Source organism: Lissotriton vulgaris, chromosome 10 (assembly GCF_964263255.1).
Source record: "Lissotriton vulgaris chromosome 10, aLisVul1.2, whole genome shotgun sequence".
NCBI classification, from domain to species: domain Eukaryota; kingdom Metazoa; phylum Chordata; class Amphibia; order Caudata; family Salamandridae; genus Lissotriton; species Lissotriton vulgaris.
In genome coordinates this window covers 1099779672-1099806624 of record NC_141698.1, presented here as the reverse complement: position 1 = coordinate 1099806624, position 26953 = coordinate 1099779672, and the positions used below count along the sequence as shown (strand labels likewise).

At 46.2% G+C, this 26953-nt stretch overlaps 1 protein-coding gene across 3 annotated transcripts in view; it reads right to left on the bottom strand.

Annotated features, from left to right (window-relative positions):
- Positions 1–26953, bottom strand: part of TBC1D5 (TBC1 domain family member 5) — a 1888005-nt gene that overhangs the window by 782600 nt on the left and 1078452 nt on the right. For all 3 annotated transcript variants that reach the window (XM_086942181.1, XM_086942182.1, XM_086942183.1), the window contains one exon: positions 4075–4142. In XM_086942181.1, coding sequence (XP_086798307.1) covers positions 4075–4142 — 68 coding nt within the window. The remainder of the gene's footprint in view (positions 1–4074; positions 4143–26953) is intronic.

The window sequence follows — 26953 nt, the reverse complement described above, 5'->3', positions numbered from 1 at the left end:
CCGGGCTGCTGTGAGCTGCACAGTAGCCTCCAGTTCCTTACCGGGCTGCTGTGAGATGCAGAGTAACCTCCAGTTCCTTACCGGGCTGCTGTGAGCTGTCCTGTAACCTCCAGTTCCTTACCGGGCTGCTGTGAGCTGCAGAGTAACCTCCAGTTCCTTACCGGGCTGCTGTGAGCTGCAGAGTAACCTCCAGTTCCTTACCGGGCTGCTGTGAGCTGCATAGTAACCTCCAGTTCCTTGCCGGGCTGCTGTGAGCTGCAGAGTAACCTCCAGTTCCTTACCGGGCTGCTGTGAGCTGCAGAGTAACCTCCAGTTCCTTGCCGGGCTGCTGTAAGCTGCACAGTAGCCTCCAGTTCCTTACCGGGCTGCTGTGAGCTGCAGAGTAACCTCCAGTTCCTTACCGGGCTGCTGTGAGCTGCAGAGTAACCTCCAGTTCCTTACCGGGCTGCTGTGAGCTGCAGAGTAACCTCCAGTTCCTTACCGGGCTGCTGTGAGCTGCACAGTAGCCTCCAGTTCCTTACCGGGCTGCTGTGAGCTGCAGAGTAACCTCCAGTTCCTTACCGGGCTGCTGTGAGCTGTCCTGTAACCTCCAGTTCCTTGCCGGGCTGCTGTGAGCTGCAGAGTAACCTCCAGTTCCTTGCCGGGCTGCTGTGAGCTGCAGAGTAACCTCCAGTTCCTTGCCGGGCTGCTGTGAGCTGTCCTGTAACCTCCAGTACTTACCGGGCTGCTGTGAGCTGTCCTGTAACCTCCAGTACTTACCGGGCTGCTGTGAGCTGTGCTGTAACCCTTGAGCCGTCCTCGACACTCTGCTGAGTGCTGGTCTGTGTGTGCTGCGTTCAACTGGGTTGTTGTAATCTCTGCTTTTAGCCGGTTTGTCTTCCTACAGACAGGGCTCGAACCAGGCCCTTGTATCATGGAATCAAAGTGAGATCTATAGAGAGCTTTAATACCCTGGGGTGTCTAGGCGCTAGGACAGATCGGGTGTATGCTGTTACAAGCTGTGCTGTAATCTCTGCTCTTAGCTCGTGAGTAAAGGGGACACACAGGGATGACATGACGTACACACCACACGTATGTGTGGACATGTTTAATGTGCCTGAACACCAGGGCCTGTGTCACACGAGGTGTCCCAGGAGGGCAGGTGTTTTGGGCGCTTATATATTTCAGAATGGGCTGCAGGCACTTGCATGAGCTGATGTGTAATATGGATCATGCCAGGGTACAGTTTGTGAGGGTGCAAACGAAGTGGGCGTGTCCCTTTGCAAATGAGGGAGTCCCCGCATTCACTCCAATTTAAAAAGTAGCTGCAGGTGCAACGCAGCTGTTGGGAGGTGCACTGACAATGTGGAGGGGGCGCACCTCATGCCAGCCGGGGGTGCAACGCGTGCCCTGCGTGAAATCGAGGTCAGATCGGACGCCAGCGATGAAGGACAGATTGACCGTTTCAAACGCCAGTCAGGCTTTAACCGATGCCCTGGGAAGAGCCCAATCCCGGCGTCGGAACAGTTAAGGGGGCGTCGCAAAGCAGATCACGAATATACGCACAACGTGTCGGGCCGCGCTGTGCATTCTCAGGGCAATAACCATCCGGGTCTACAAAGTAGTAGGTACTCCCTCTAGCGGTGCCTGTTATTCTTCCTGTACAGGTACAGGTGCCAGGGAGGCAAAGAGCAGAGCCACCGCTTTCAAAGACTAAACCCAACAGCTTCCGAGAGACCTAGGGCCATATGGACAGACGCACTTTCCCATAGACACAGAATGGGTAAAACCTTTGATACATCTGAAGAGGTGGTGTAGACACCAGTGAATGAGGAACAGCAGAGAACCAGAACAGCAATAGAACAGCACTGAGAGAGTAAAGATGTAGGGTCTAAGCAGGCAAGGAACAGGACGGAAGGACAAACCCCTGGCTCCGCTAGGCCGTAGATGGCAGACTTGATAGGCAAGCCAGGGTAACGGACAGACTGCATAGGTCGCTTAATCTGTAGAAAGTGGGAACCCTGGGCAAAGAAGAAAATCCTACGAAATGGGCAGACTAGATGGGCTGGGAAGACTTCCCCTGTGGAAGTGAGCACATCGACAGGGCCAGGAAGGCTTTTCCTGTGGGCCAAAAGGCCCACTGAATGGGACGGAAGGCTTTACCTGTAGGAAGAGGGAAGGCTGGATAGGAAGGGAGCATGTAGGCTGCACCAGGAAAGCTTCACCTGTAGAAAGTTTGGGACGACGACCTGTTGGAAACTGGCACAGTAGATGGGCAGGCCTGACAGAGGTGCAGAATGAAGCTCCACGAGGAGCCCAGAAAGAGGGCCAGAAAGAGATGTTAGTGCTTGAACACAGGGGCGTAGGGGGTGCATAGTGGCAGCACTCCACCCCTCCACCACCTGTACATGCATTCTTGGCATAGTAGTCGGCTACATCTTTATGGGTTTTTCTTACTGTGAACTAAAAATGAAAAACAAAACATGACCTTTGATGTGAATGTGAGAGAGAGACGGGCAGGCAGACATCTACTCATCTGGGGGCTGAATTTAAAAATGTGAAAGCAGATAGCTCGGAATCAATACCTGCTTGTCCAAATAAATGATATATTTGAGATTGCCACCTTTGTCTTTATCATCACATATGAGCACATTTTGTCAAACGTGAGTTCAGGGCGTGCGCTGTACAAGCACCTCTGACGGTTGATTTAACAGACTATAACGTTGCTTCATCTATAACAAGAAACGAGGCCTGGTTTATATACTATTGATTTGCCTCTTAGTTCAGTAATGGCATTGTCGTTGGGGGCAAGCCATGGATGCTTCTGTAAATTCAGTTTTAATAAATGTCTGTCTATACAGTGATATAATCCGATGTGCCATTTTTGCGTTATGTTTGTTGCATGATATACCTGCACATCTTTCTCATTTTGTGTATGGAGTATTAAGAGTCATCCAGAAAATCTACACAGGAGCGTCACTACAATGTAAAAGAGCAAGATAGGCAAGTAGTCTAGCACATAGTCTAAGTTGCTTGCAAAGGACAACCTTTTTTAACCTATAAAGGTTGTCCTTTGCAAGCAACTTAGACTATGTGCTAGACTACTTGCCTATCTTGCTCTTTTACATTGTAGTGGCGCTCCTTTGTTGATTTTCTGGTTTACCGCCCAAGGGGGATAGGAGCGCTCCTCGCTTCCCTTACTCTCTTGTTGTTATAAGTTGAGTGGTATTAAGAGTCAAGCCTGACCCATAGCCCAGCTCTGGTGCAGCTCGCCCTATTAATTTGCCTAGGCGACCTCCCACAGTTGTGACTCAGGCTGAGTACATGGGCCGTCAGTCACTTGATATAAGTAGAGGACTAGAAACATGGAGCCCTGCTGAGATGCACCATTTTGACAACTCTTCGCTGTCCCAGGCGGGATGGGATGGGCAGGGGTGTAGCTTCAGCAGGGGTCCTTGGGGTGACACCACTAAAATGCATTCTTGGCTTGGATTTTGGGTCTGGGGCCCTGGGTCGGCTCTGCTATGTCTGCATCGGTTTTTCTTGTTTTGATTTCACAAATAAGTTTTAACTTTTTCATTTTATGGATCAGGATCTCAAAAAAAAAAATATTATATATATATATATATATATATATATATATCGAACCGTTTGCCAAAAAGTCCTAAATCTGCTCCCGTAGAGGTACTCTTTGAATGGGTACAAAGTTGCTACTGTTTGGAGTTCCCAAACGTTAGCAGCATGGAGCATGGAAAGCTGCGCCACTTTCTAGTTTCCAGGCATCACGCACCCAAATGGTGATGGAAGAATGCTTGCAATAGTAAAACCAGGGTCAATCCTTCAGGTAGCATTCCAATCCATCGTTTTTCAACCGGTGTGCCAATCCAGACAGAGGCCCAGCTAATGCAGATCAGCACTGACCCTGTTCCTCGTGGAAACAGTCCACCTCCCAATCCCCCCTGCAGTCCACTGCTGTTTTAGACGTTCGAGATTCTGCTTGAACAGTTCATCCCCCCCCCGCCCCCCATTCCCTTCCCTCCCACCATCCCCCCTCCCCTCCCCTCGGGTCCCTTTCAGCCTCAGGGTCCTACGTACGTTCTTGTTACATCTTGCTCGATCATTGCTCGAAGCTCTTTGTCCTGGAAGAATCTGTTCCATAAACTCTAAAATGAAAAGAAGAAAATTCATATGTACCGGCCCACCTGGAACCAGGAAATACCGCTCAGATAGACTTGTTAACTCAAATATACTGTTTTATTAACAACACGTACGTTGGGAGGCACACAGGGAGGCATGGACACAGAGACAGATATTAGGACCGAGAGGCACAGAGAGTAATGGACACTGGGACAGAGAGACAGACATTAGGACTGGGAGGCACAGAGAGACAGACACTGGGACAGAGAGACAGACATTAGGACTGGGAGGCACAGAGAGAAAGACACTGGGGGAGAGAGACAGACACTGGGACAGAGAGACAGACATTAGGACTGGGAGGCACAGAGAGACAGACACTGGGGGAGAGAGACATACATTAGGACTGGGAGGCACAGAGAGAGACAGACACTGGGACAGAGAGACAGGCATTAGGGCTGAGAGTCTCATAGAGACAGACACTGGGACAGAGAGACAGACATTAGGACTGGGAGGCACAGAGAGACAGACACTGGGGGAGAGAGACAGACATTAGGACTGGGAGGCACAGAGAGACAGACACTGGGACAGAGAGAGACAGACACTGGGACAGAGAGACAGGCATTAGGGCTGATAGGCTCATAGAGACAGACACTGGGACAGAGAGACAGACACTGGGACAGAGAGACAGACCCTGGGACAGAGAGACAGACACTAGGGCTGAGAGGCACAGAGATATGGGCACTGGGACAAAGACAGACATTAGGGCTGGGAGGCAGAGAGAGACATGGGCAGTTGAACAGGAAGACATGGGCACTGGAACAGAGAACCAGGCATTTTAGGACAAGGAGCCGGTGATAGGCAGAGGGACGGATATTAGTCAAACATCTTTATTTCGGCTAATTTGCCATAAAAAACATGTAGGTAATCTCATATATGAACATACAAGATAGATAAATTTAGGCATACAAGACATGTGTGGACATTACAACATTGAAAAGTCTTTACATTTAAAAATGATATTAAAGAGCAAAATCATCAAGACGACGAGACATTTGTTAAAAGGGTACATACTCATAACGATATCTGGTCGGGTCGCTTTTCTAATAAAATGTAAGACTGCAAACATGTGTCTGTCGTGCTTAATTTTTGTAAAAACTCCATTGCTACCTGGTTATCAATAATATTGGCCTTGTGCAGCAAATGAACTAAAACATACTCCTCTACCCTGAATACAGTGAATACAATCGAATAAAGTGGCATGTGCTAGGTTCTGTATTGTTATCACATTGACATGGTGGGAATTCCTGCTGCCAAACGGACTCTGTAGGAAAACCCACTTTAAAATGGATTAAATGTAATCTAAAATGTGTTGAGAATGTGATATTTGACATTTTCAATCCAGCCCAAATCCGGTTCAATGGATTTAACAGTTGAAATTTGCAAATAATGCTCGACTGTTTTCATATTCAAGATGCCCCCTAAACTCTCCTCTAAACAATAATCTGTATGCAGAGATTTAACTCTTGTTTTAGCATTATGTGGAACGTTATAAGGGGACATTTCTTTTAGGCCCAATGTAAAGAAAACACATTTTATATACACCAAGTAGGGTATCTTGTTCACATTACCTAAGGATAAACAATCTGATTTGCATTTTCTCACCACACTTGTCTCTGGGTTTTGTCAACGCCTAATCCATAAAAGTAGTGGTCCAATTTGTATCTGGTCCCCTATAGAAGGTAAAGCAAACTCCTCCTGGCATATGCAATTTGCGAACTTTTTGGGGACTGCACGCGTCCTACATGTGAATCCATTTTCCATGTATTGGATGGAGAGTGTCTACTTTGTGTTATCCCCATACCCCCACCCCATATAAAGAAGCGGAGATGCATTTGGATCTATACAAGGCTATCGTGCCCACCAGAAGTTTTTGTTAGGTCTCGGTTAGCATAGGGTGCGCGCATGCGCAGTCTCGCTGGTGAGATTTTATGTTTTGAGGTAGCTTTCACTAGAGGGCTTTAAGCCACGTCCCTCTTTCCCATTGGCTGGCGTCACCGTTTATGCTAAACGGTGGCAGCCATTGGAAAAGAGCTTTCTGTGACGTACACTTTTCTCTTTTGGAGCCGTCCCACTTGGACAGGCTCGTCTGACTTTCTTTTGGCGTAAAAGGTTTCTTATCTTTATGGGGCCATGTTGGCCCCATAAAGATAATAAACCTTTGACGCCAATAGGAAGTCAGGCAAAGCCGTCCAAGTGGGACGCCTCCAAAAGAGAAAAGTGTACGTTGTGGCGAGCACTTGTGCTGCACTTGATTCAAGGTGAGCAGCACCTCCCAAGCGTGTGCCTTTTTTTTAATGGGCTGTGGAGCAGGGGAGTAAAGGAGAACGTGCTACAAGACCGAAGTCGCTGACGAAAGCACGCGTGTCTAGATCTTTAGGCTGCCCACTTGTTCTCTCTATCTACTCTCCTGTGAACCTCGTTATGCGCACTCACTACATTCCCTTAATGTATACGGGTCGAAATTCAGTCCTAGCATGGCTCCCAAAAACTACTGGCACGCAATATGCGTGTCGCGCCAGCCGTTTTTCAGGTGCACACATGCGCAAAAATAGAATTCATGTCCGTATTCCTTCATATAACACACACTTAGGTTGTGCATTCATGCGCGACTCGATCAACCCCATCGCTACAGCTAAGCGACAACGCAGAGGTATTCGTATCACTCACGGCATGGATAGACTGCGACTACAATAGTTTACTGGCCATCTGTCTTCCAACGGGTTTCCCCTATCCGTGCTCCATTGTGAGCTCGAAACAATTAAACACTGCTTCGAAAATTACCGCTCCAACCTATTAACAAACGGAGAAAGGTAAGCCTTGCCGCCCGCTTGAGTCCTGAACCCTGACAGAGAGGCCCTCCAACCTCCATGTAATCACTTTAATTTCCTTACAGCCTTCATCATATGCCGCTGTGTAGACCAAGGTCCACGGGTGGGGCTCTGGCCCCCAGTCACTGTTACTGTGGCCCCAACTTTTACGGATCATTATCCATTCTAGCAACAATGGTAAAATGGTAATGGTAAAAGTATTTATAAAGCGCTAACATTCATCCTAAAAGGATATCATGGCGCTAAAATTAACAGTGTACGTGTAACTCGTGGTTGTTGACGGTAATATTGTGATTTAATGGGTATTAGGGAACAGTGTTGTTTTAAGTTTTTTCCTGAAGACAAGATGGTCATCTGTGAGTCTCAGATCTGTAGACAAGACTTGCAGTCTACAACTCAGACCCACAGTAAGTCTATGCTCTTTCTCACTAGTACTTATTAATGTATGACACACGAGGAGTCTCCTGATCGGAATGTCTTGACATGGAGTAATATGGTTGCACATACGTGCTGAGTGTGGTATGTAGGTTCACCCTTTTCCCCCATTTCCTCCACTTAAAACACCCATTAGTTTTCGATTAACTTCTTCCAAATTGCTTCTGGGTATGACATGGTTGCACAAGACTAAGGGGCGTTGTACACAGTCATGTCCCTCTATTAGCACTCATCTCAAGTATATTGTTATATATCCCGTAACCTTCCCTAACCTCTCACTTTCTTCTTTCCATCCTCTTTCTCCCCTCTGCCTCTCTCTCCTTACCCTTTAGCTTACTAAGGCTATCTCTCAGGCATCTAGTTTGACCAGTCCTGATGATGATCCCATAACCGTTGTTGGGGATCAAAATATCGTTAACAACATCTTAACTATGATTTTTTTATTTTTATTGTGGAGTACACGATGTGTTCTCTATCGTTACTATTGTAATCTTTATCACTGAAAAGTCACCCTACTACTATATGCCTGAGGTCAGGAAATCTCTTGATTTTCAGAACCCTCTCACTTGTTGCTCACTTTATTGTATGTTCGTTCTTGATAATTACATAAGTGCAGGGTTCCATGATGAACTTGTTTAAATTGACAGTTTTTCTTAATGATTTTTTTTAAATGATTTTATTGCACTGTGTTTTTTATAGCTCAAATGAATTTCCTCTGATGGTAATTTTTATGGCAATGTATTGATTTATATGTTTTGAAATCTCTTTTATGAAAATATTGTCGCAATAAAGATGATAAAGAAGAAGAAGATAATCAAATAAGTAAATGCGTAATAGGGGCCATTGGGACAATAATACACCCAATGCGGATTTCAGTTTTGTGGTTATAGACTAATATGGTCCATAACAGGGACTGTTGTTTCTAATAATATACTGCTACAGACTTGTTCCTTTTCACACATTCTAGTTCTTCCACATGGCCTGGTTACACGAGTAAGCCTTTCATGCCCAGATGCCACTGCCACATTAAGGACTGTATCCAATGCCTTCCATGATGTCTCCTATCAAGAGACCAAAAGGCACAAAGCCCCAAAAAATGAAATATTTCAGTCAACAAGTAAAAAGGAAAAAAAAAGCACTTAAGGGAATCTCAACCACAGCATAGCGTAGTTTTGGGCGCAACTTTCATTTCTCCCTTCTGTGTCGGATCGACTCTCTCAAGAGATTACTGCATCTGATTTTACATACAGGGAAATAGTGTGCACACATTGATATCCAGCAGATTTTAAAGGATGGCAACAAGTCCTTACATTTTACAGGCAAATTAAGAAGCTGCACTGAGTAACACTAAAAAAGTGGGCCATTTAACAGCAATTTACCTACAACAAAAACATTCTACAGGACTGTAGCCAGAACTGCTGAACGGAATCACACCAAATTTGGCAGAAAGCTAGATGTTGATCCAGAAAGTGTGCCTTTTGTGATTTGGTGTAAATTAAAGTTTAAAAAATATAGATATTTGTGGACGCAAGTCCTTGCAGTGGACTGGCGGATCCTTCTAAAATTTAACTGGCTGCCAACACTTCAACATAGAAGTGTTGGCAGCCATCTTGGGAGGCGGCTTGAGGTTGAGTCCCAGAAAGAACAAGCATTAAAAATGCAGTAAGTCTTGTCTTTTATTAAGTTAAAGCCATTTGCTTTCCTATACAATACCATTACCAAAGCAAATGGCTTTAACGTAATCAAAGGCGAGACCTATTGCATTTTTAATGCTTGTTTTATTTTCCTTGCAAAACAGAAGTTAGCCTCCACATTCCTCCCCATTTGTTGTGATTGTGTGATTTATGGTTAAGTGTGATTTCAATTTTACTGAGGAGTTAAAAACAATTCTTAAATAACTAAAATAATGTATTCTTTATAAAAGTGTGCCACCCATTCTAAAGTGCTTGGATTTAATGTGCAATGGCCCACAGGTCATAGTATATGATCTTGCATAATTCACTTTTAAGTTCAGACCCTCAATGTACGCTGTGAAGTGATCCAATAACTTCTGTAGTACATTCGGAGTACGGACAAGTAAAACTGCGTCATCTGCATATAAAAATATGGGCAGGGAAAGGTCCCCAATCTTTGGAACATCCACACTTGTCTGTAATACCATTAATATAGACCAAAAACAGAAAAGGGGCTAAAATACATCCCTGTCTCATACCTCTTAGGGACTGTTAATAATTCCACTTGTTGACCATAATGAACTGAAGCTTTAAGATCATTATGTAAACGTTTTATTAAATTAAATTAGGATTGGTTCTACTCCCATTTCCTGCATTAGTTCCCATAGTTTATTTCTATTAACTAGATCGAAAGCAGTCGACAGACCAATAAAAGCCATAGATATTGCACCCTCTTTTGCTTTAACATATTTACTAGTGATGAGGTGTAGATTTAGAGTGTTTTATAGTGCGTGTTCCGGGTCTGAACCCAAACTGAAAGGGTGTTAAAACTCTTGTTGTTTCTGGCCATGTCTCCAAACGGGCCAGGATCACACGTCCCAGGATTTCTGCAGTCACATCTATTAGGAAAATTGGCCTGTAACAGGCTAGAGCTAATCAGTCTCCCTTTTAAAAGATGGGTACAACAATAGCCTATCTCCAAGACTTCGGGATTTCATCCTCCAAGGTACTTAGGACATTTGTTAATACCAGGCCCTATAAGACTGTTTGTCCTAAAAAAAAGATCCACTGGTAAGCTGTCCAGGCTGTGCCCCTTTCCAGGAGCTGATTTATTGATTGCCAGTACCACCTCACACACCTCAATTGGGGTATTTAGGGGTGTTGGAGCTGGGTCTACCCAGAGGAAATTACTTACATAATCCTTTTTCTATTTCTCTTGTTCATTAGGTTGAAAAATTCCCCTAAATGTGTTGCCGACTGTTCTTCTGGAATTAGGATTTCCACCTTGGGGGTATCAAGGTCAGAGAAAAAGGGAAGGTTTATAACCTGCCAAAATTTGGTGCTATCTCTTAAACAGGCGGCCATGGCCAGTTCTTCCCAGGCCTCTTCCCTTATTACCCTCTTCCTGTCCTCTACAACACTCTGATAATCATGTCTGGCCCTTTTAAAGTCCATAAGAGTACATGGTGTTTGTTTGAGTACCATTTTTAAATGTCTATTTGCCGCAGAACAAGCCTTGTTGAACCACTGATGTGAGGCCACCTCTAAGATATATTTATGTTTGACCAGACTACCTGAGATAGATTCGCAAAACCTTCTAAATTCTGTTAGAACTGAGGTGAGGCTGGGATTGTCTTCCAGGCACACCATAATGGACCCCATATTTTCCATTACAATTTTCTGGGTGAATCTAAGTGGATCCAATTTTGCCCTTTTAATTTATAGGTCTTTGTCTCCTTGTAAGAGATATATTATGCTCCATGGTTATAATATTTTTTCATTTTTTTTAAAAATCTAATGATATACTACAGGGTTATGGTCACTAAGAATTGACCAGGGTCCGATGGTCCGCAACGAGAGGGATAGCATCTGTAGGTATTGATAGGAAGTTTATGATATTCCCTGTGCCCCACCCTGTAAAGGATGGTATTTAACTGGGGCTCACTCAATATCACAAAATCATATTTAAAAATCAGCGTGTTCAGGGAGTCCTCCAGTCTGCAATGTTTAAAAGGTACCCTGTCCGTGCATTCATCCCTAACCATAAAATGAGCACTCTCTCGATCAGGTGAAGAAAAAAAATAATCTAAGAAGTCATCTAAAACATGAATTCCTTTACAAGGTTCTTGATTAAAGATGTTATTCTAAAAGTTTATCAACAGGATATCAGGTGCCCCTGTAAGTAAAATCCAATTTACCAGGAATTGAGGTGAAGAACATTTAACTACGACTTGAACCTTTGGAATTTTAACAGGAACAAAGGTTGCAAAGTCCCCTTGTGCCTTACTTGCTGTGGATGCAAGTGCATGTTGGAAAAACGGGGAGAAGCCATCTATATAGAAGGGATTCGTCATCCAGGTTTCTTGGGCACAAAAAATGTCAAAGGACGAAACCAGTTTTTGCCAATCCAGGATTGATAGCTTTAGACAGTCACTTGCAATGCTCTACGTGGACACGATCAGCCCATCTCGATACTACTTCACTCCCATTTTTTTGGCAATTTCAAGAATTAGACGAGGATGGCTCACTCATGTATTGTGATGTGCTTTATCATTTGCCACCTCGTCCCTCTTGTAAGGTGGTAATACCCCGGCAGACTTGACCTCAGGCTAGGACTAACCTGAGGGAGTTCTTAGATATTACTTCTCTTTTCTGGATAATACAGAGATCCAGCTGACTGGTTGAAAGCACCTTAGGATAGATCACAAAAGTGTCCTTTATTCAGGTGGTATCCTAGGCATATTAAAAATTACTAAAGGAGTAACAACTGGAGGCATATATGGGTATCATGACCAATATGCATCACTGCATCGGAGTAAATATTCATTCCAGCATGTTTCTGCCTTCCACTGGCCTATTCGCCAACGGCATTTATCAGGGCTGTATATAAGTTAGAGAACCCACATGTATCCTACTGTGCCCCTTCGAATAGCCAACTCGTCCACCAGTCGGCATTTATCAGGGCTGTATATAAGTTAGAGAACCCATATGTATTCTACTGTGCCCCTTCGAATAGCCAACTCGTCCACCAGTCGGGTGTTCGAAGGGGCACGGTAGGATAAACGTGAATGCTCTACCTTGACTAAAGTGTGACTACAGGAGAGACTCACCCCGAAAAGACCAAGCAGCAACTAGCCCAACAGAAACAGGTTATTTCTAACTGAAAGACAATAAGTGAGAGGTATATCTCCTCCATATACATATTCTCTCTCTATGGGCACTCTTCACTAACTACTTGCAGTATAGAGGCTCAAAGATAAAGCCCTGATGAATGCCATAGGCGAATAGGCCAAGGGAAGGCAGAAACATGTTGATATGAATGGTCTAGAGTCTGGAATAGGCCTGACAGTCACTCCCACCTGCCAAGAACACAGGTCCCCAGATTGTCTAGGAAGGACATATGAGGGGAGCAGCGGGAAGTAGGGCGCGGCCTGTTGCATGTTCCACCCCCCTTCTTTGGATCGCAGATCTGGAGTATTTGCTGGCTGTGTGAGGCAAAGGAGCAGCAGCAGTCCAAAGCAGATCCCGGATTTAAAGGAGCAGCAGTCCAAAGCAGATCCCGGATTTAAAGGAGCAGCAACAGTCCAAAGCAGATCCCGGATTTAAAGGAGCAGCAGCAGTCCAAAGCAGCTCCCAGCTTCAAAAGAGCAGTAGCAGTCCAAAGCATCTTCCAGATTCAAATCGACACCAAAGGGGATGATGGACAGAGCTTTGGAGCAAATCAAAAACTCACGCCCAGGCAATTGATCTGGGTTTATTCCATCATCATTCTTTAGCTCACTCCATCACCCCAGTTCAGACATGGCCATATGTAAATCAGTCTGACCCTGTGCCTCATGGGAACAGTCCAGCCCGAACTGCCAAGCCGGAAACAAGCTTCTGAGGACCGGTTTCTGGCTAATCAGCCGTCATCAGCCAGGCTAGCTTGAATCCAGTGGCAAAGTGAGCAGATTCAAAGGAGCAGCAGCAGTCCAAAGCAGCACCCAGATTCAAAGGAGCAGCAGCAGTCCAAAGCAGCACCCAGATTCAAAGGAGCAGCAGCAGTCCAAAGCAGCTCCCAGATTCAAAGGAGCAGCAGCAGTCCAAAGCGGCTCCCAGATTCAAAGGAGCAGCAGCAGTCCAAAGCAGCACCCAGATTCAAAGGAGCAGCAGCAGTCCAAAGCAGCACCCAGATTCAAAGGAGCAGCAGCAGTCCAAAGCAGCTCCCAGATTCAAAGGAGCAGCAGCAGTCCAAAGCGGCTCCCAGATTCAAAGGAGCAGCAGCAGTCCAAAGCAGCTCCCAGATTCAAAGGAGCAGCAGCAGTCCAAAGCGGCTCCCAGATTCAAAGGAGCAGCAGCAGTCCAAAGCAGCACCCAGATTCAAAGGAGCAGCAGCAGTCCAAAGCAGCACCCAGATTCAAAGGAGCAGCAGCAGTCCAAAGCAGCACCCAGATTCAAAGGAGCAGCAGCAGTCCAAAGCAGCACCCAGATTCAAAGGAGCAGCAGCAGTCCAAAGCAGCACCCAGATTTAGGATGGTGGTGCTAGATATGAAAAAAATATGATTGTGTATGAGGGAGTATCTGTGTGCGTGCATCAAAGTGGTGTGTGTGTGTGTGTGTGTGTATATGTTTGTCTGACTGTCTAGGCATGCAAAATGAGAATGCCAGGCCCAATGTCCACCACAATAAAATGTTAGTTTTAGCACAATGGTGGTAATTATTGTCAATCTGTAGGCATTAGTAGGATGCCAGGCATTGCTTACCCTGATAAAACGATGGTTCAGATTCAATTTTGGTAATTCCTGGCTCCCGGTGCCCATCCGCAGGATTCTGCCTGCTGTCCACCCATGGCAAAATTCCGGCAGTAGCATAATGGTTGGTGTAATAGTGGGTGCTCGAGGCATCAACAAGATGTTGTGCCCGTACTGGAAACATGCTGGCCCTGGCATCATGGTGGTTGTTTCCAGACATATTATGGGCATGCACAGCATGATGGTGCCAATCTTCAGAATAATGTTTCGTCTGGCACAGTCGTGGTAGTTTCTGGCAGATTCTGGCCATTTACTGCACAATGGTGGTTGGAGGCACAATGAGGATAATTCTCATATTGAGACATCCATTACACTAGGGTGGCAACTACTGTGGGCATGCAAGCCATGGTAATGCCCAGCATACCATGATGCTGGCTCAGCTTACATGTGGTAGTTCCAGACAGATTGTGGGCAGCCATGCTAGGAAGGCGGCGCAAAGACACCAATGTAAATCATTCGAAAACATTACATTTCAAGCAGGAACAAAGAAGAGTGACCAACGCCAGTGAACATGTTACAAGTATGGAAGCGTTGAGGCTTATTTTACCTTCCCTCAAAAACCTCAAATGTGTCTTCGTCTACGCCCATGATTTGTAGAAAGAGTTGGGAAAACTCAAAGTGCTGCGTTTGCAAATGCTTGTTTAAAATGACACACCAGATCATAAGTTAGCTTATTCCTAGTTCAGTACATGAGACAATTAAATGGCGAGAGGTCAGGGGATTTGTTCAGGGTTCAGCAGATTCAGTGTATTCACAGCCATGATGAGTCCCGAGGAGAGCGTGGGCAGGAACTGCTGGAATCTTTTTTAAGTGGGACAAGAAGGACTTGCAGTAGAGGGTGGAGGTGGAAGGGACATAAATGAATCTTGCCTTTAAAGCTCACCTGGCTATCTTTGATTTTACATTACAGAGAACTATTGGAACATTTAAGAACCATTAGGTGCTGGAAGCAGCAGCGGCCCCTCCTTAGAGGTGGAGGACCCCTGCCCTACCACATTTTTACCAACCTGAGCAAAGGTCAGCCCGACAAACACTCTCCTTGTTCGGGTGAGGTAGCCATGCCTATGCACATGCTAAATGTGAAGGCACCTGCCTGCCTGAGCTGAAATGTGCCAGTCATATCCTGGTGGGCATAGCCTCGTCATCGCCTTGTGAGCCTCCCTCTCGACGAGGGGGAGGCTCACTGATCGCCTCGGATCTGCCCCCTTCAGTTCTAAGCCCTGAAGTGCCCAGGGCCAAATGTCTATTAGTGACATCATCAGAGAGTGGCGTGACGTCAGCAGTCTCTCTGACCACATTCCACTCTGTGACGAATAAGAGGCTGCCATCTTCTCTCCTTGACTGAGGAGGTGGCAGTCCCAACCCTTCTGGAACCGCCAAAACTTCCCTCCCTCGGACTTTGCAGCATGTACGTTTTGTTGATTAATTTTTGGTGCACGCGTTCATATGTGTATGTATGTATGCATGTGTGCGCGTGTAACTTGCTTGCCCCTCCTCCGCTCTGATTATCAGCCGCCACTGGCTGGAACCCCATCTTTTTGGAGTGAGGTGCCCTCCTGTAACTATCTATTGATTGGTTTGGGGTCTTCCACCAACACAAGCAGCATGAAATGAGAAGGGTGCCCTGCCTCCAGCATGCTTCAAGGCGGAGGGCTTCAGACTGAATGGGAACATAGAAAGAATCTTCTGGCCCCTGGTGGGAATTGAGCGGAGGATTTTGTTTTACAACTGAAGAAGCCAGTTCTATCCCACACAGTCTTACTAACCTGTCTGTCACCAAATCCCACTGCTTCAAGAAGCTGCCTGGGTATCTGGAAAGGTTCTGCACCCAAGTGGCCTGGAGGCTGACAACAAGGAGCCACACTGAAACCTGCTGACCTAGAACAAGGTATCACTGACCTGTGATCGGGTATGAAGAACTAAAAAGAACTGTGAGGAGCAATCATTTTACCAAGAGAGCTCATCTGTGTGAAGCTCACCCTGTGGTGCCCAAGATAGCTCAAGTAAACTTGAATGGTTTTCTTTTTTTTACATAAACCCCCATTGACAGACGTAGGCATCTGATAATTGACTAGGCCCATCCTTACTGCCCTATTTAAAAATTCCACTGGCTAGCTAATTGCCCCCACTGAACGGTCTCTATAAATCAATCACGATATATAAGGCGCAACTAATCAGTCCATAGGGTATTCAGGTGCTTGCAGGTTCCTGAGCCTTATTCGAACAGCCAGGTCTAGAGGGCCAATCAGAATTCGGGAAGGGAGGTGATGGTCCGGAGTTGCGAGAGGAGCAGCAGCGGCTCCTCCACAATGGGAGAGGAGTGTCGCCCCACTGGCTCAAAATAAAACTGAAAAATAAAATATTGCTTTATTTTTCAGATGCTGGCTGAGCCAGCGGTTGTGGGGATGGGCGAGCCAAGGGAGGGGGCAGAATGATGTGCACCACTACCTGTGCATGTCTGTTTGGCCAGCCGTCTGAGGCCGGCCAAAGAGACATGCACAGTTAAGTTTCTCAACACAGCTGGAATTCACAGCCGCAATCCACAGCCGGGTTGGAGAAAGAGCACAGGCTCCCTGTGTCTGAGAGAGCGTTAAACAAGCCCGCTCAGGCTCTCATGCCGCAGGAGACCAGCGCGGGGATTGCACAGGGAGTCTCCGACGCTGTCCCAGGGCCTGCTGGGACTAAGAAACAGAGGAGCTTCGAGGCACGAGGTGGCAGAAGCAGCATCAGGTACGTTTTATTTTTATTGTTTTTATTACTCCCATGCTCCCCACTGCCCGCGCACCCCTCTTCCTGCCTCACCACTGTTAATATGCATCGGCCGCCACTGGTGGCTAGGCTACTCCAGGTCTTTGCTGTGATGTTTGAGAAGGAGCGTCCACAACTTCTGCTCTGGTAGATACAGGAAATATCGGCATTTGAAAGAAAGGCAGAGTGTAGTCTTCGAGGGTTGGTTGAAGTTCAGGCAGTGGTTATTGTAGGTGGGTCCTTGGTTGTACAGAGTCTTGTGCGCGTGGCTTAGCGGCATACATTGGCATCTCTTCTCTACGGGAGCCAGTGGAGTTGTCAGAGGTGGGGTGAGATGTGAGTTTATCAGGGAAAGCCAAGAATGGGTCTGGCTGCGGTATTTTGGATTGGTCTGAAGTGTCTGTGTGTGTGCCGATTCCCTCGTAGAAGGCGTTGTCGTAGTCTAGTCGGCTTTTGATGTGGGCCTGCGTCACGGTGCGTCTCGTGTGTAGGGTTGGTCATTTGAAGCTCTTATGTAGCATGCGGAGAGTGAGGAAGCAGGAGGAGGAGACCTGTTGATCTGTGTCTTCATGGCGAGCTTGTTGTCAATGATGATTCAAAGGTTGGAAAACAGCGAGGCAAAACCGGCCCCCAGTAACAAAAACAGCCCCTACCCTTACGACCCACCGGGAAAACTCCCGGTGCCCGCGAAGTCCCGTCCGGCCCAGAGAGAGGAGGTCCTGGTCTGGACTGTCGGTCGTTCTCTAAAAGAGCCTGTATCTCAAAGCGATGCGGTACTTAATTATCTGTTTCTGTCAGTGGAATCCCTTCTCTGTTTAAATGAAAATGACTGTTGTATATTTACAATTTAATGTTTTGTTTATAGATAATGTTCTTACTTTGTTCAGCTCTCTACTGCTTTTCAAGCAAGGTATGCCCGGAGGAAAGATTTTGATAATAAAAAAAGTAAACCAAATTGTTGTACAAGAAACCCCCAGTGTAACACAGCAGAAAATATATTTTTTTTATCGTCCATGCACCACATGGTTGTTCGCCAGAAAAGGAAATTTTGAACACTACTAATCCCCAATTGGGTTTTAAAAATGTGTATTTATCTATTCATTTCAGGTGTTTGTGATGCGCTGCTTGATGCTGCTGTAGGGCCGCCTCACAGAACTTGGGGGAAGCGGAGCAAGAACCTGAGCATTGCTCCAGACGTGAAGGCTCATGGACAGAGCAGGAGAGTCCAGCCAGTATGTGCTGGGTGCACATGCAGAGTGGCTCAGTGAGCTGAATGCTTTCCAATCCCACACTGCGGTGTGACAGACCGTGCTCGAACCCCATCAGGGCAGAATCAGACTTCCATCCTCGCATTGGTCGGTCACCCGACTACCATCAATCGGGTCCTGATAACACGGTATTTACAGCGGTTAAAAGTGGCGCTAGTGCAGTATGTCACGAAACAGGAGTCACAAATTAAGTCACACTCTGTTTTGGCAAAATCTGCTGTAATCGTGGGGAAGGACAATCCATTTTCAAAGGTGAAGGGCACAGATGAATGCCGGTCAGAGAGTGCCCCCATGGCACTTAAAGGAGACATCCAGCCATCCACTCCAGAGAGACAGCTCTACCCCTACTATTAGCAGGGATGTCGTCCACCCACTATTTCCGCAGGGTGAATGCCGTCCACCCTGCCAAGAAGTTGTGCTGAACTCGTCCCGGTGTAATGTTCTAACACTGGCACACATTCGGCGCCTGCAGTGTTTCTGCTTTCGTTCCAAGCAGCAGCTCTGCAGGCGGGGAGGGCGCTTTGCTATTTCAGACTCCAGCCGGGCGATAACAAAGGCCCCATTTCAGGGGCCATCAGGCCTCCTTTTGTTCAACTCTCCTGGCTGGGGGCAGTCAGGACCCTCACGGGGGCCAGACTGGCCGTAGCGGGCACCGGCGTTTCCCCTGGGGCTGGAAGGTGGGGGCCGGTTTTGGATGTGTGGGGGCTGGTTTTGTTAGTGGGGGCCGGTTTTAAATCGGCCCCTTGTAACAAAAGCACAGCAGCAGTTTGTAAATCATTGTACAGGATGTGTTACATAAAACAGTGGGGGATTCCAAGGTGTAGAAGTCACATATCATCTTCCATAGCTCACTCTGCTATATTAGGATTACAATGCATCTGCAGGTAACAAAAGGATGTAGGTGTTCAAAGCAGCAACCCACTTACATATCTACATAAGATCAAATCTGTCATTTCCAGGTTACATGGGGTCCTTTGCACTGACCAGCTATTATTCTTTGAATCGAAACTGAGGCTAGACAAAACAAAGATCTTTCCTGCAAGTGCATTAACCTTCAGAGTTATCTTACAATTATAATTCACTCAGATTTACTGGGAACACACAGATCTCTGCAGAAGGTGCCTTAACTTCATAAGATATTTTAAAATACAGTCTTTGGAACCAATTAATCAGAACAGATTTACCGTCAGTTTTCTTCTTGTTGCCACTTTCTTTGTGGCAAGAGTTTAACCCCTTCCCTGCTCGGCACATTCCCCTGCTGTGCTGGGGGGAGGAGGGGCGTGCACAGTGCCACGGTGCTCATGACGAGCCCAGCTCGTCATGAACTACAGTGCTCCTGTGCTCATGGCGAGCTGAGCTCGTCACGGCCACACCCGTTTCTTTAGAACGCTCAGCACAGCAGGGGAATTTGCCCAGCGTGCGAGCGTTCTAAAGGCCATGACGAGCTCAGCTCGTCATGAGCACCGGAGCACTGTAGCGCATCACGAGCTGAGCTCGTCATGAGCATGCAAGGGGCTAAAAAACAAAATGTATAAATTGAGGCCCAGATTTTGTGGGATGATTAAGTCTTTTTTCTGGAACAACCTTAGCGCAAAGTCTGTTTTGGGATTTACAGTACCACACATTGCCCTGCCTTGCATTACCTTACGTCAGCTAGGCATTACATGGGTAGTGTTAGGGCATTCCTGGCATCCATCAATGTATTTTTACGCAAACTTATTGTTAGACCTGGCATTTCTTGGCGTGATTACCCCTGACTTTTTGCCTCTACCTCCTCTATTTTTGATGCTGTGGTGGATTGCTTGTTCCCAACTTAGATGCTTTGGGCACTTTGCCACTGCTGATCAGTGCAAGTGTTCTCTGTATAAAGTGTAATGGTAATTGGTTGTCCATAATTGGTATATTTCTTTTACTAGTAAAGTCCCTAGTAAAGTGCACTATGAGTGCCAGGGCTGGTAATGAATATGCCACTAGTGGGCCTGCAGCACTAATTGTGCCACCCACACAAGTAGGTATAAAGAGGGAACTCAGGCCTCCCACTACAGTGCCTGCGCTCAGATTGTTAAACTGCATTTTCCAGGCCTTACCCTTCCCTTTTTATGCACATCAGACACCCCTATGGTAGGTCCAGAGAACCCCCCGGGCAGGGTGCAGTGTATGTGAAAGTTAGGAAATGTTCTGAGGTGTGTACCATGTCCTGACAATTAAATACTCTCCATTTCGTTTTTCACTGTTTAAAGGCCATTTTGCCCATAGGATAGAACGGAGGAGGCTATGTAATATGTTTCCAGCCTACCTTCCCATAGGCTTAAGATGGAGTGTGCCCGAACTCACAATTTAATAACACATCTTTTTGAGAAGGTGGATTCTGCATTGTGTGTTTAGAAACCACACTTTTAGAAGTGGCTAGATTTTTGTGTTCTAACAATTCTGTGTGTCTCGGGGGGCCGGGGTTTGTAGCTTCTGGAGTTGAAGAGGCCAGGGCTGCCACCATAAAAGAATGGCTCCTTCTCCTGCTTAGTGATTGAGGATCCAGACCTTCACCTACACAAGGAAGAAGGTGTCATTGGCAGGGAGACACCAAGAACTGGTTTGGACAGGGGTCAGCGCCCCCCTGAACACACAGACTTCAAAGACATTTAGGGGTATAACTATGAGAGCTGAAACCCCTGATCTTGGACTGATCAAGACTGAAAAGAATTGAAACTACTTTGTGGTCAAGAGGAACCTCTGCCAAGGACCAAACAGCTGAAGAGACTGAAGGAAAGGACTGACCCTTGCTGTGTGTTCTGGGGCTGGCCTGCAGTTTGCTGATTTAACCAAGGAGAGGCTAAGGGACTTTGCTGTGTGCTGTGTCCCACTGCTTGAAAGGACTTTGCTGTGTGCTGTGTCCTGAAGTAACTTGTCCCCAAGAGCCCAAGGAGAACAGGCTCCCTGTTGTGAAAACTCCGGAACATAAAAGTTTCCAGGTGTCTCAGCGACGCTGTGTGGGTGTGCTTCGTGCAGCCTGAGACCTTTGTGAGGATTGTCCTGTGATCGTGTGCACCCGGAATCCAAGTGAGTCTCAGCGACGCTGTGTGCGTGTGCTTCATGCAGGCTTAGACCTTCGTGAGGATTGCCCTGTGATCGTGTACACCCGAAGCTCAAGTGATTCTCAGCGATGATGTGTGCATGTGCCCTGTTGCAGCACGAGACCATCATTGCCATTGGCCCGGACCGGCATCCCCTGAGGTGCTGTGCCACCGGCCTGAGCCTTCCTTTGCTAAGGAAGGACCTCGAACCATCCCATCAAGGAGGGGGTGGGGGGCGTGGTCCACTGCCCAAGATCAACAAAGTCGCATCCGAGGCCCAAGCCATGAGGAGAGGAGAGTGAGATCATACCCCCCCAGGTAACGCTCAGCGAGCGTGCGTGTGTTGTGCCTAGGGCAGGGTGCGGGCTACGAGGGAAACACTCTCTGCCTTTTCACACTTTGCAGCGCGAGCCTCCGCTGAAGTCCGTATTGCTGCCCGTACTTGCAGAGGAGTGGCAGTACCGAGGCCGGAGTGTGGAGCTTCTTTGTTTTCCATCATAAACTGTGTTAGGGGCATATTTTGGCAGTAGCGGACTGTGAGTCAGTAAGAGTGGCATAGACACCGTCCAGAGCACCACGATGGGTGCCGGAGTACATTATTTTGCAAACTGCCTGATTGTTGCGATACGCATTGCATTATTTTTGGCATTACGAACTGCCTCATTGGTGCATAACGAACTGCATTATTTTTACATCATGAAGTGCCTGATTCTTGCATTACAAACTGCATCGCATTGCATTAGGACTGCATTAGGTCATTGTGAATTGCTCATTAATACTGCAAGAACCTACAAGGGCTTGCTGGCCTAATAACCGGCCAGGTGAAATATTACAAATACGCATATGTTGGATTTTTATTGTGTGGTCTCATGTTTTTTTTAAAATATATAAACATATAATTGTTTTTCTATGAAACTCGTGTGGAGTCCATTTGTGGTGTTATCATTGGGTTACTGAGAGCGTGGTTGCAAATACTTTACACATTTGCCTTGGAGATAATCCTGGCTGCTCGTGCCAAGCTACTGAGGGGGTGAGCAGGGGCTATCTGAGAAGGTGTCCCTCCTTTCCCTCCTGGCTTAGAAGCAAGGGTCCCCATTTGGCCTAAGGTACCTACCTCAGCCAACTAGACACCCCTAGTTCTAACACCCATATTTAAAAACACATGTAAATATAGGTGTGCACCAATCTGGGGAGTCTACTTGTGGCTGGTGTAACAAGAAGGAATATATGAATTTCTCCTAGTTATTTCCTCTGCACGTATGCTGCATTCGGCAGCATGCAGACAAAGAGGAAATGGTATCATAGGATCGTTTTTTCGTGGCTTTTGGGGGAGGATACATAAGGCAGCCCATTGCACTACCTTGTGTTACCATGCATCAGGGATGTATTCCCTGGGTGGTGCATTGGCGTTCCCAGACATCCACCCATGTATTTTGTGTGCAAATAATATATGCAGTCTTCTAAAGACAGGCACACCAGCTTTCCTTGTGTCAGTTCTCAAGTACCACTTCCCTGTAATAGAATCAAGGTTATTAACCATTTATGTGAGGCGGCATTTCATCTAGGGCCTGCTAGTGAGTTCAAGCCATAGAAGTTCCATGTTGGTTTTGAGAAAGTCAAAGTGCCTCCGCACTATAGCGCGTCAGAGCAAGCCCGGTACAGTATTCAGTCTTACTCGCTCGCACTGGAGGGTCGAAGTGCCCAGTCTAGCATCTGTGGCTTGGCAGTGAGCAGAAGACTGGATACAACGGTAGAGGCAGCAGGCGTCCACACGCTCCTCTGCCTATGTGGAAAGCCTCCCAGAATCCAACGGCAGGTCTTGGGTCCTCCTGGATTGTTGGGTAGTTGAATCGTTGCTCTTCCTCTGCGAGTAATGGCTTGCTTCTCCTTTCAAGCAGCACAGTGCTCCAGGACGACAACACTCTCACATCACCGTGGACACAGGAAAACGGCCCTTCAGGTCACAGCATTGCACAGTGCGACTGCCCTCTTCTCGATAGAGCATTGCACCAGGACGACAGCCCTCAATCGTCACTGCAGCCCCCACCTGGAATACGGAGGCCATGGACAGCACAGGTTTTTCCGCACTTGCTGTGTGCAATTCATTCATTAAATGGACATCTCTATTTCTCCTATTTTACATCAAAGGTTAATGTTTTGTTCTTAATTCTTGATGCATGAGGTTAGTGTGTGGCTGGCAGGCAGAAGCCACATAAAAGCCAAGTGTCAATTGCATTATATATGTGGTGGATTAAGATTCTCATTACTATATTCCAAGAAGGAGTGAATGAGAAGTGATACAGGATTTGCTCACCTTCCCAAACACTTAACCATAGAAAAACAAGAGGAACAAACCTCTACTGTGCTTAGTCTCTCTCATATACCAACCCGAGCGGATCACCCTATGGTATTAAAAGGACTCTCACCCACTGGAACTCCAAGTGGCATGTTTTTTTTTCTTTTTATATTTATAACGTTTCACATAGCGCAAACTAGACCCAGTGAGGGTATCCGAGCGCTTTACAACTGTTACAACAAAAAGAGAGGTGAGAGCTAGGAACATAGATAAGAGTAGCTAACAGGAGAAAGTAAATGTTGACAGTAAACATTGTAGGTCTGGCAGAATTCAGGAGTGCTATAGTCATTCTCGTTACGTGTTCATTCATCACAGATCCTGGCAGGAGAGCAGAGTCTGAGTGGTACCCATTTTGCCCTAGACCTGGGATCAGTGGAGAGTTTTTTTCATTAGAAGCAGTTTGACTTCTTTTTTGAAGGAGGAGATTGAAGGGTTCTTCCTGATTGCTGGGGACAGGGTGTTCCAGATCCTAGGTGCTGGGCCTGAGAAGGTGCACTTGTAGGTTTAATTTTTCTGACATTTATGTGGTTTCAATAGTATGGTGTTTGTGCTTCTCAAAGTTCTGCTACCTACTGATAATTCCAGTTTATTGGCTAGATACTTTGGTGTGTTGGGGTGCAGGGCTTTGTGTGTCATGCCGGCAATTTTTAGCGGTGATCTTACCTCATAAGGGAGCCAGTTCAGTGCCTTTAGGCCAGCGGTGATGTGGTTGTTCTTTTTGGAGCCAGTGTCTAGTCTTGCAGCCGCGTTGAGTGAGGCTTTTAGTGGAGACAGGCTGGATCTCGGCAAACCAAAAAGGGTTGTAATCCCATAGTCTATTCTGGGTATCACAAGAGCTTATACAGCTGTTTTTAGGACATCATCGTTAAGAAATGGTTTTAGTTCTCTTAGAACGTTCATATCGAAGTTTGCTCCAGTGGTGACTGTGCTGATGTGTTACTGCATGGTGAGATTCTTGTTGAGCGTTATTCCCAGTGATCGTGTGGTATCTATGAGGTGTGGGGTGCAGTTGAAGGCTGTTAAGTGTTTCATCCAGTTCTCTATGTTGCAGTGTTTTTGAATGAAAGAATGAATGAGGAAGCAATGATAAAGTGACTGGTTACCCGAGGGCATCCCAGCGCTGGAGAACACAATTTCAGACTCATGACATATCAAGGGAAGAGACAGGTTTTGAGCTGTTTACGGAAATGGTCATGATTAGACTGAGAACGAATATGGAGGGGAACCTGATTCCACAGCTTGGTCACATTATATGAAAACCTGCGGCCTCCACTTCTTGTATGCTTGACTTCTGGAACCAATAGGAGGTATTTACCCCCTGATCTAAGGGCTTTTTCGGGCTGGTAAGGAAGAATCATGGACTGAATCAGTGAGGATCCCTTTCCTGCCAGTGATTTATGTGCAATGCACATGGCCTTAAATTTAATTATTTCTTGAATTGGAAGCCAATGTAATGAGGCTAGAGCAGGTTTGGCTGAAAGGCATTTAGGGACCTTTAAAAGAAGCCGAGCAGCACAATTGTGCACAGTCTGTAATATTTTTGTGGTGGACGCAGGGGCTCCAAGATAAATAGCATTTGCATAATCCAATCTCAATAGGATTAATGCTTGTACTAATAGTAAAGGAAGAATAGGGAGAATTTTCCTAATCATCCGCAAAAGGCCATAGCAGGAGCCTGCCACTTTCCGCGCCTGTTCTTTAAAATCCAGATAAACGTCCAATATAACTCCTAAACTTTTTATGGACTTTTTCGGAGAGGGGGGGGAGTCCAAGACTCTTAGGCCACCAAGAGTCTATATTCAAATGGTGTAGAAATTAGGAGAAAGTAGGTTTTAGAACATTGAGTTTGAGGTGTTTTTTTGTCAGCCAGCTGTGGGTTTTTTGCAAGGTTGTGTTGAGTAGACGGATATCATCCGGGGATGATTTTTTTAAGTATAGTTGGGTATCATCCGCATACATGTAGTAATGAACATTGGAGAAATTCAGAATTTCGGTTAAGGGTTCTATGAATATATTGAAGGAGGAACCTTGAGAGACTCCCAGGGTGACCGGTGTGGTTGTGGGCAGTGATTGGTTAATCTTGATTTTTTTTAGGTCGACTGCCTAGGAAAGAGGCAAACCACTTAAGGATAGCCCCTGATAAACCCATTTTGTGTTCAAGAAAGTCCAGGAGACTTATGTTTGACTGAATCGAAGGCTAGGTTTAGGAGGCAGGATTTGTTTTGATGTAGGATTGGTGCATCATCGCCAATGTGTGTCATGGCAGTTTCTGTGCTATAATTCTGCCTGAAGCCGGATTGGAACTAGTCAATGAGGTGAAATTGAGCTATATAGTTGCATAGCTGGGGATGGATGCATTTCTCAAGTAGTTTTGCTAGGGAAGGAATAGTGGATATTGGACAGTAGTTATCTGGGATTGTGTGGTCTGCTGTAGGTTTTTTTAGAATAGGGGTTACTTGTCCTGCTTTTAGGCAGTTAGGAAGGGTTCCTTGCAGTAAAGATGCATTCACTATCTTTGCCCAGAGGGGTATAGGAGAAGTTTTGATCTTGCTGAAGATGTTTGCTCGAAGAGGATCGCAGAAGTGATTTGATGGTCTATGTGTTGTTACTAACTTAAGTATGCCGTTTTCATGGAAGCTTTTGAAAGTGTCCCAAAGCGCTTTGTTTTTGAGGGTTAAGCTGTGTTGGTTAGGGGTTTGAACAGCCGGCAGCAGGCGAGGGATGGGAAGGGGGCAACGCTGTGAGTTGTTCTTTTGCTGTTTGAAGCTCTTTCGAGTGTTCATTTTCCATTGTTTGGCCTTTTTAAGTTGGAGTTTGTGTGTCTTCATTGGTTCGGTGATTAGGAGGGAGATGCAGTGGTGTTCTGTCCAGTTACATAGAACGATTGATTCAAGTATGATGGAGTTTGACCTAGCAATGACAAGATCCTGTGTTGCGCCCAGGATGTGTGTTGGGTTATCGTAGGTTTGGACAAGTTTGAGGTCAGCTAGGAAGGTTTTTAGGCTATTAACTGTGGGGTTGTTAAGGTCTTTCCAATGAAGGTTGAAGTCACAGAGGAAGATTTGGTGGCAGTGTTCCACCACGTTGGAGCAAATTATTTCCATGATTTGTTCGATGAATGCAAGTTTGTTTCCTGGAGGGTGGTAGATCAAGTGTAATTTACATAGGGGACTGTTGTTGTTTGTGATGCTTATGACTAGGTATTCGCACGTGGTAGGGTCGATGGTTTGAGACTATATCGCTGTAAGGTAAATGCGGTGTATGCAGGCTAGACCACCCCCAGATCTTTTTGTTCTGTCTGCTCTTATGCCTCTTATAGCCTGGATGGATTAAGATGTCAAGGACTGGTGCAGGGTCATTGTTTAGCCATGTTTCAGTTAGAAGGACTAGGTCAAGATCAAGGGTAAGGATAAGGTCTGCTATGTCTGCGGCGTGTTTCCAGGCTGATCTGCAATCTAGGAGTATGCATTTAAGGTGGGGTTTCAGTGAGGTTTTCTCTGTGATGGATACTTGTTTGGAGTTGGTCTTGTTTACTTGTCTGGTGTTTGGTCTCTGTTCTCTATGTGGGTTCAGACTATTGTTGAGATGGGATTCGGAGTAGGAAGGAG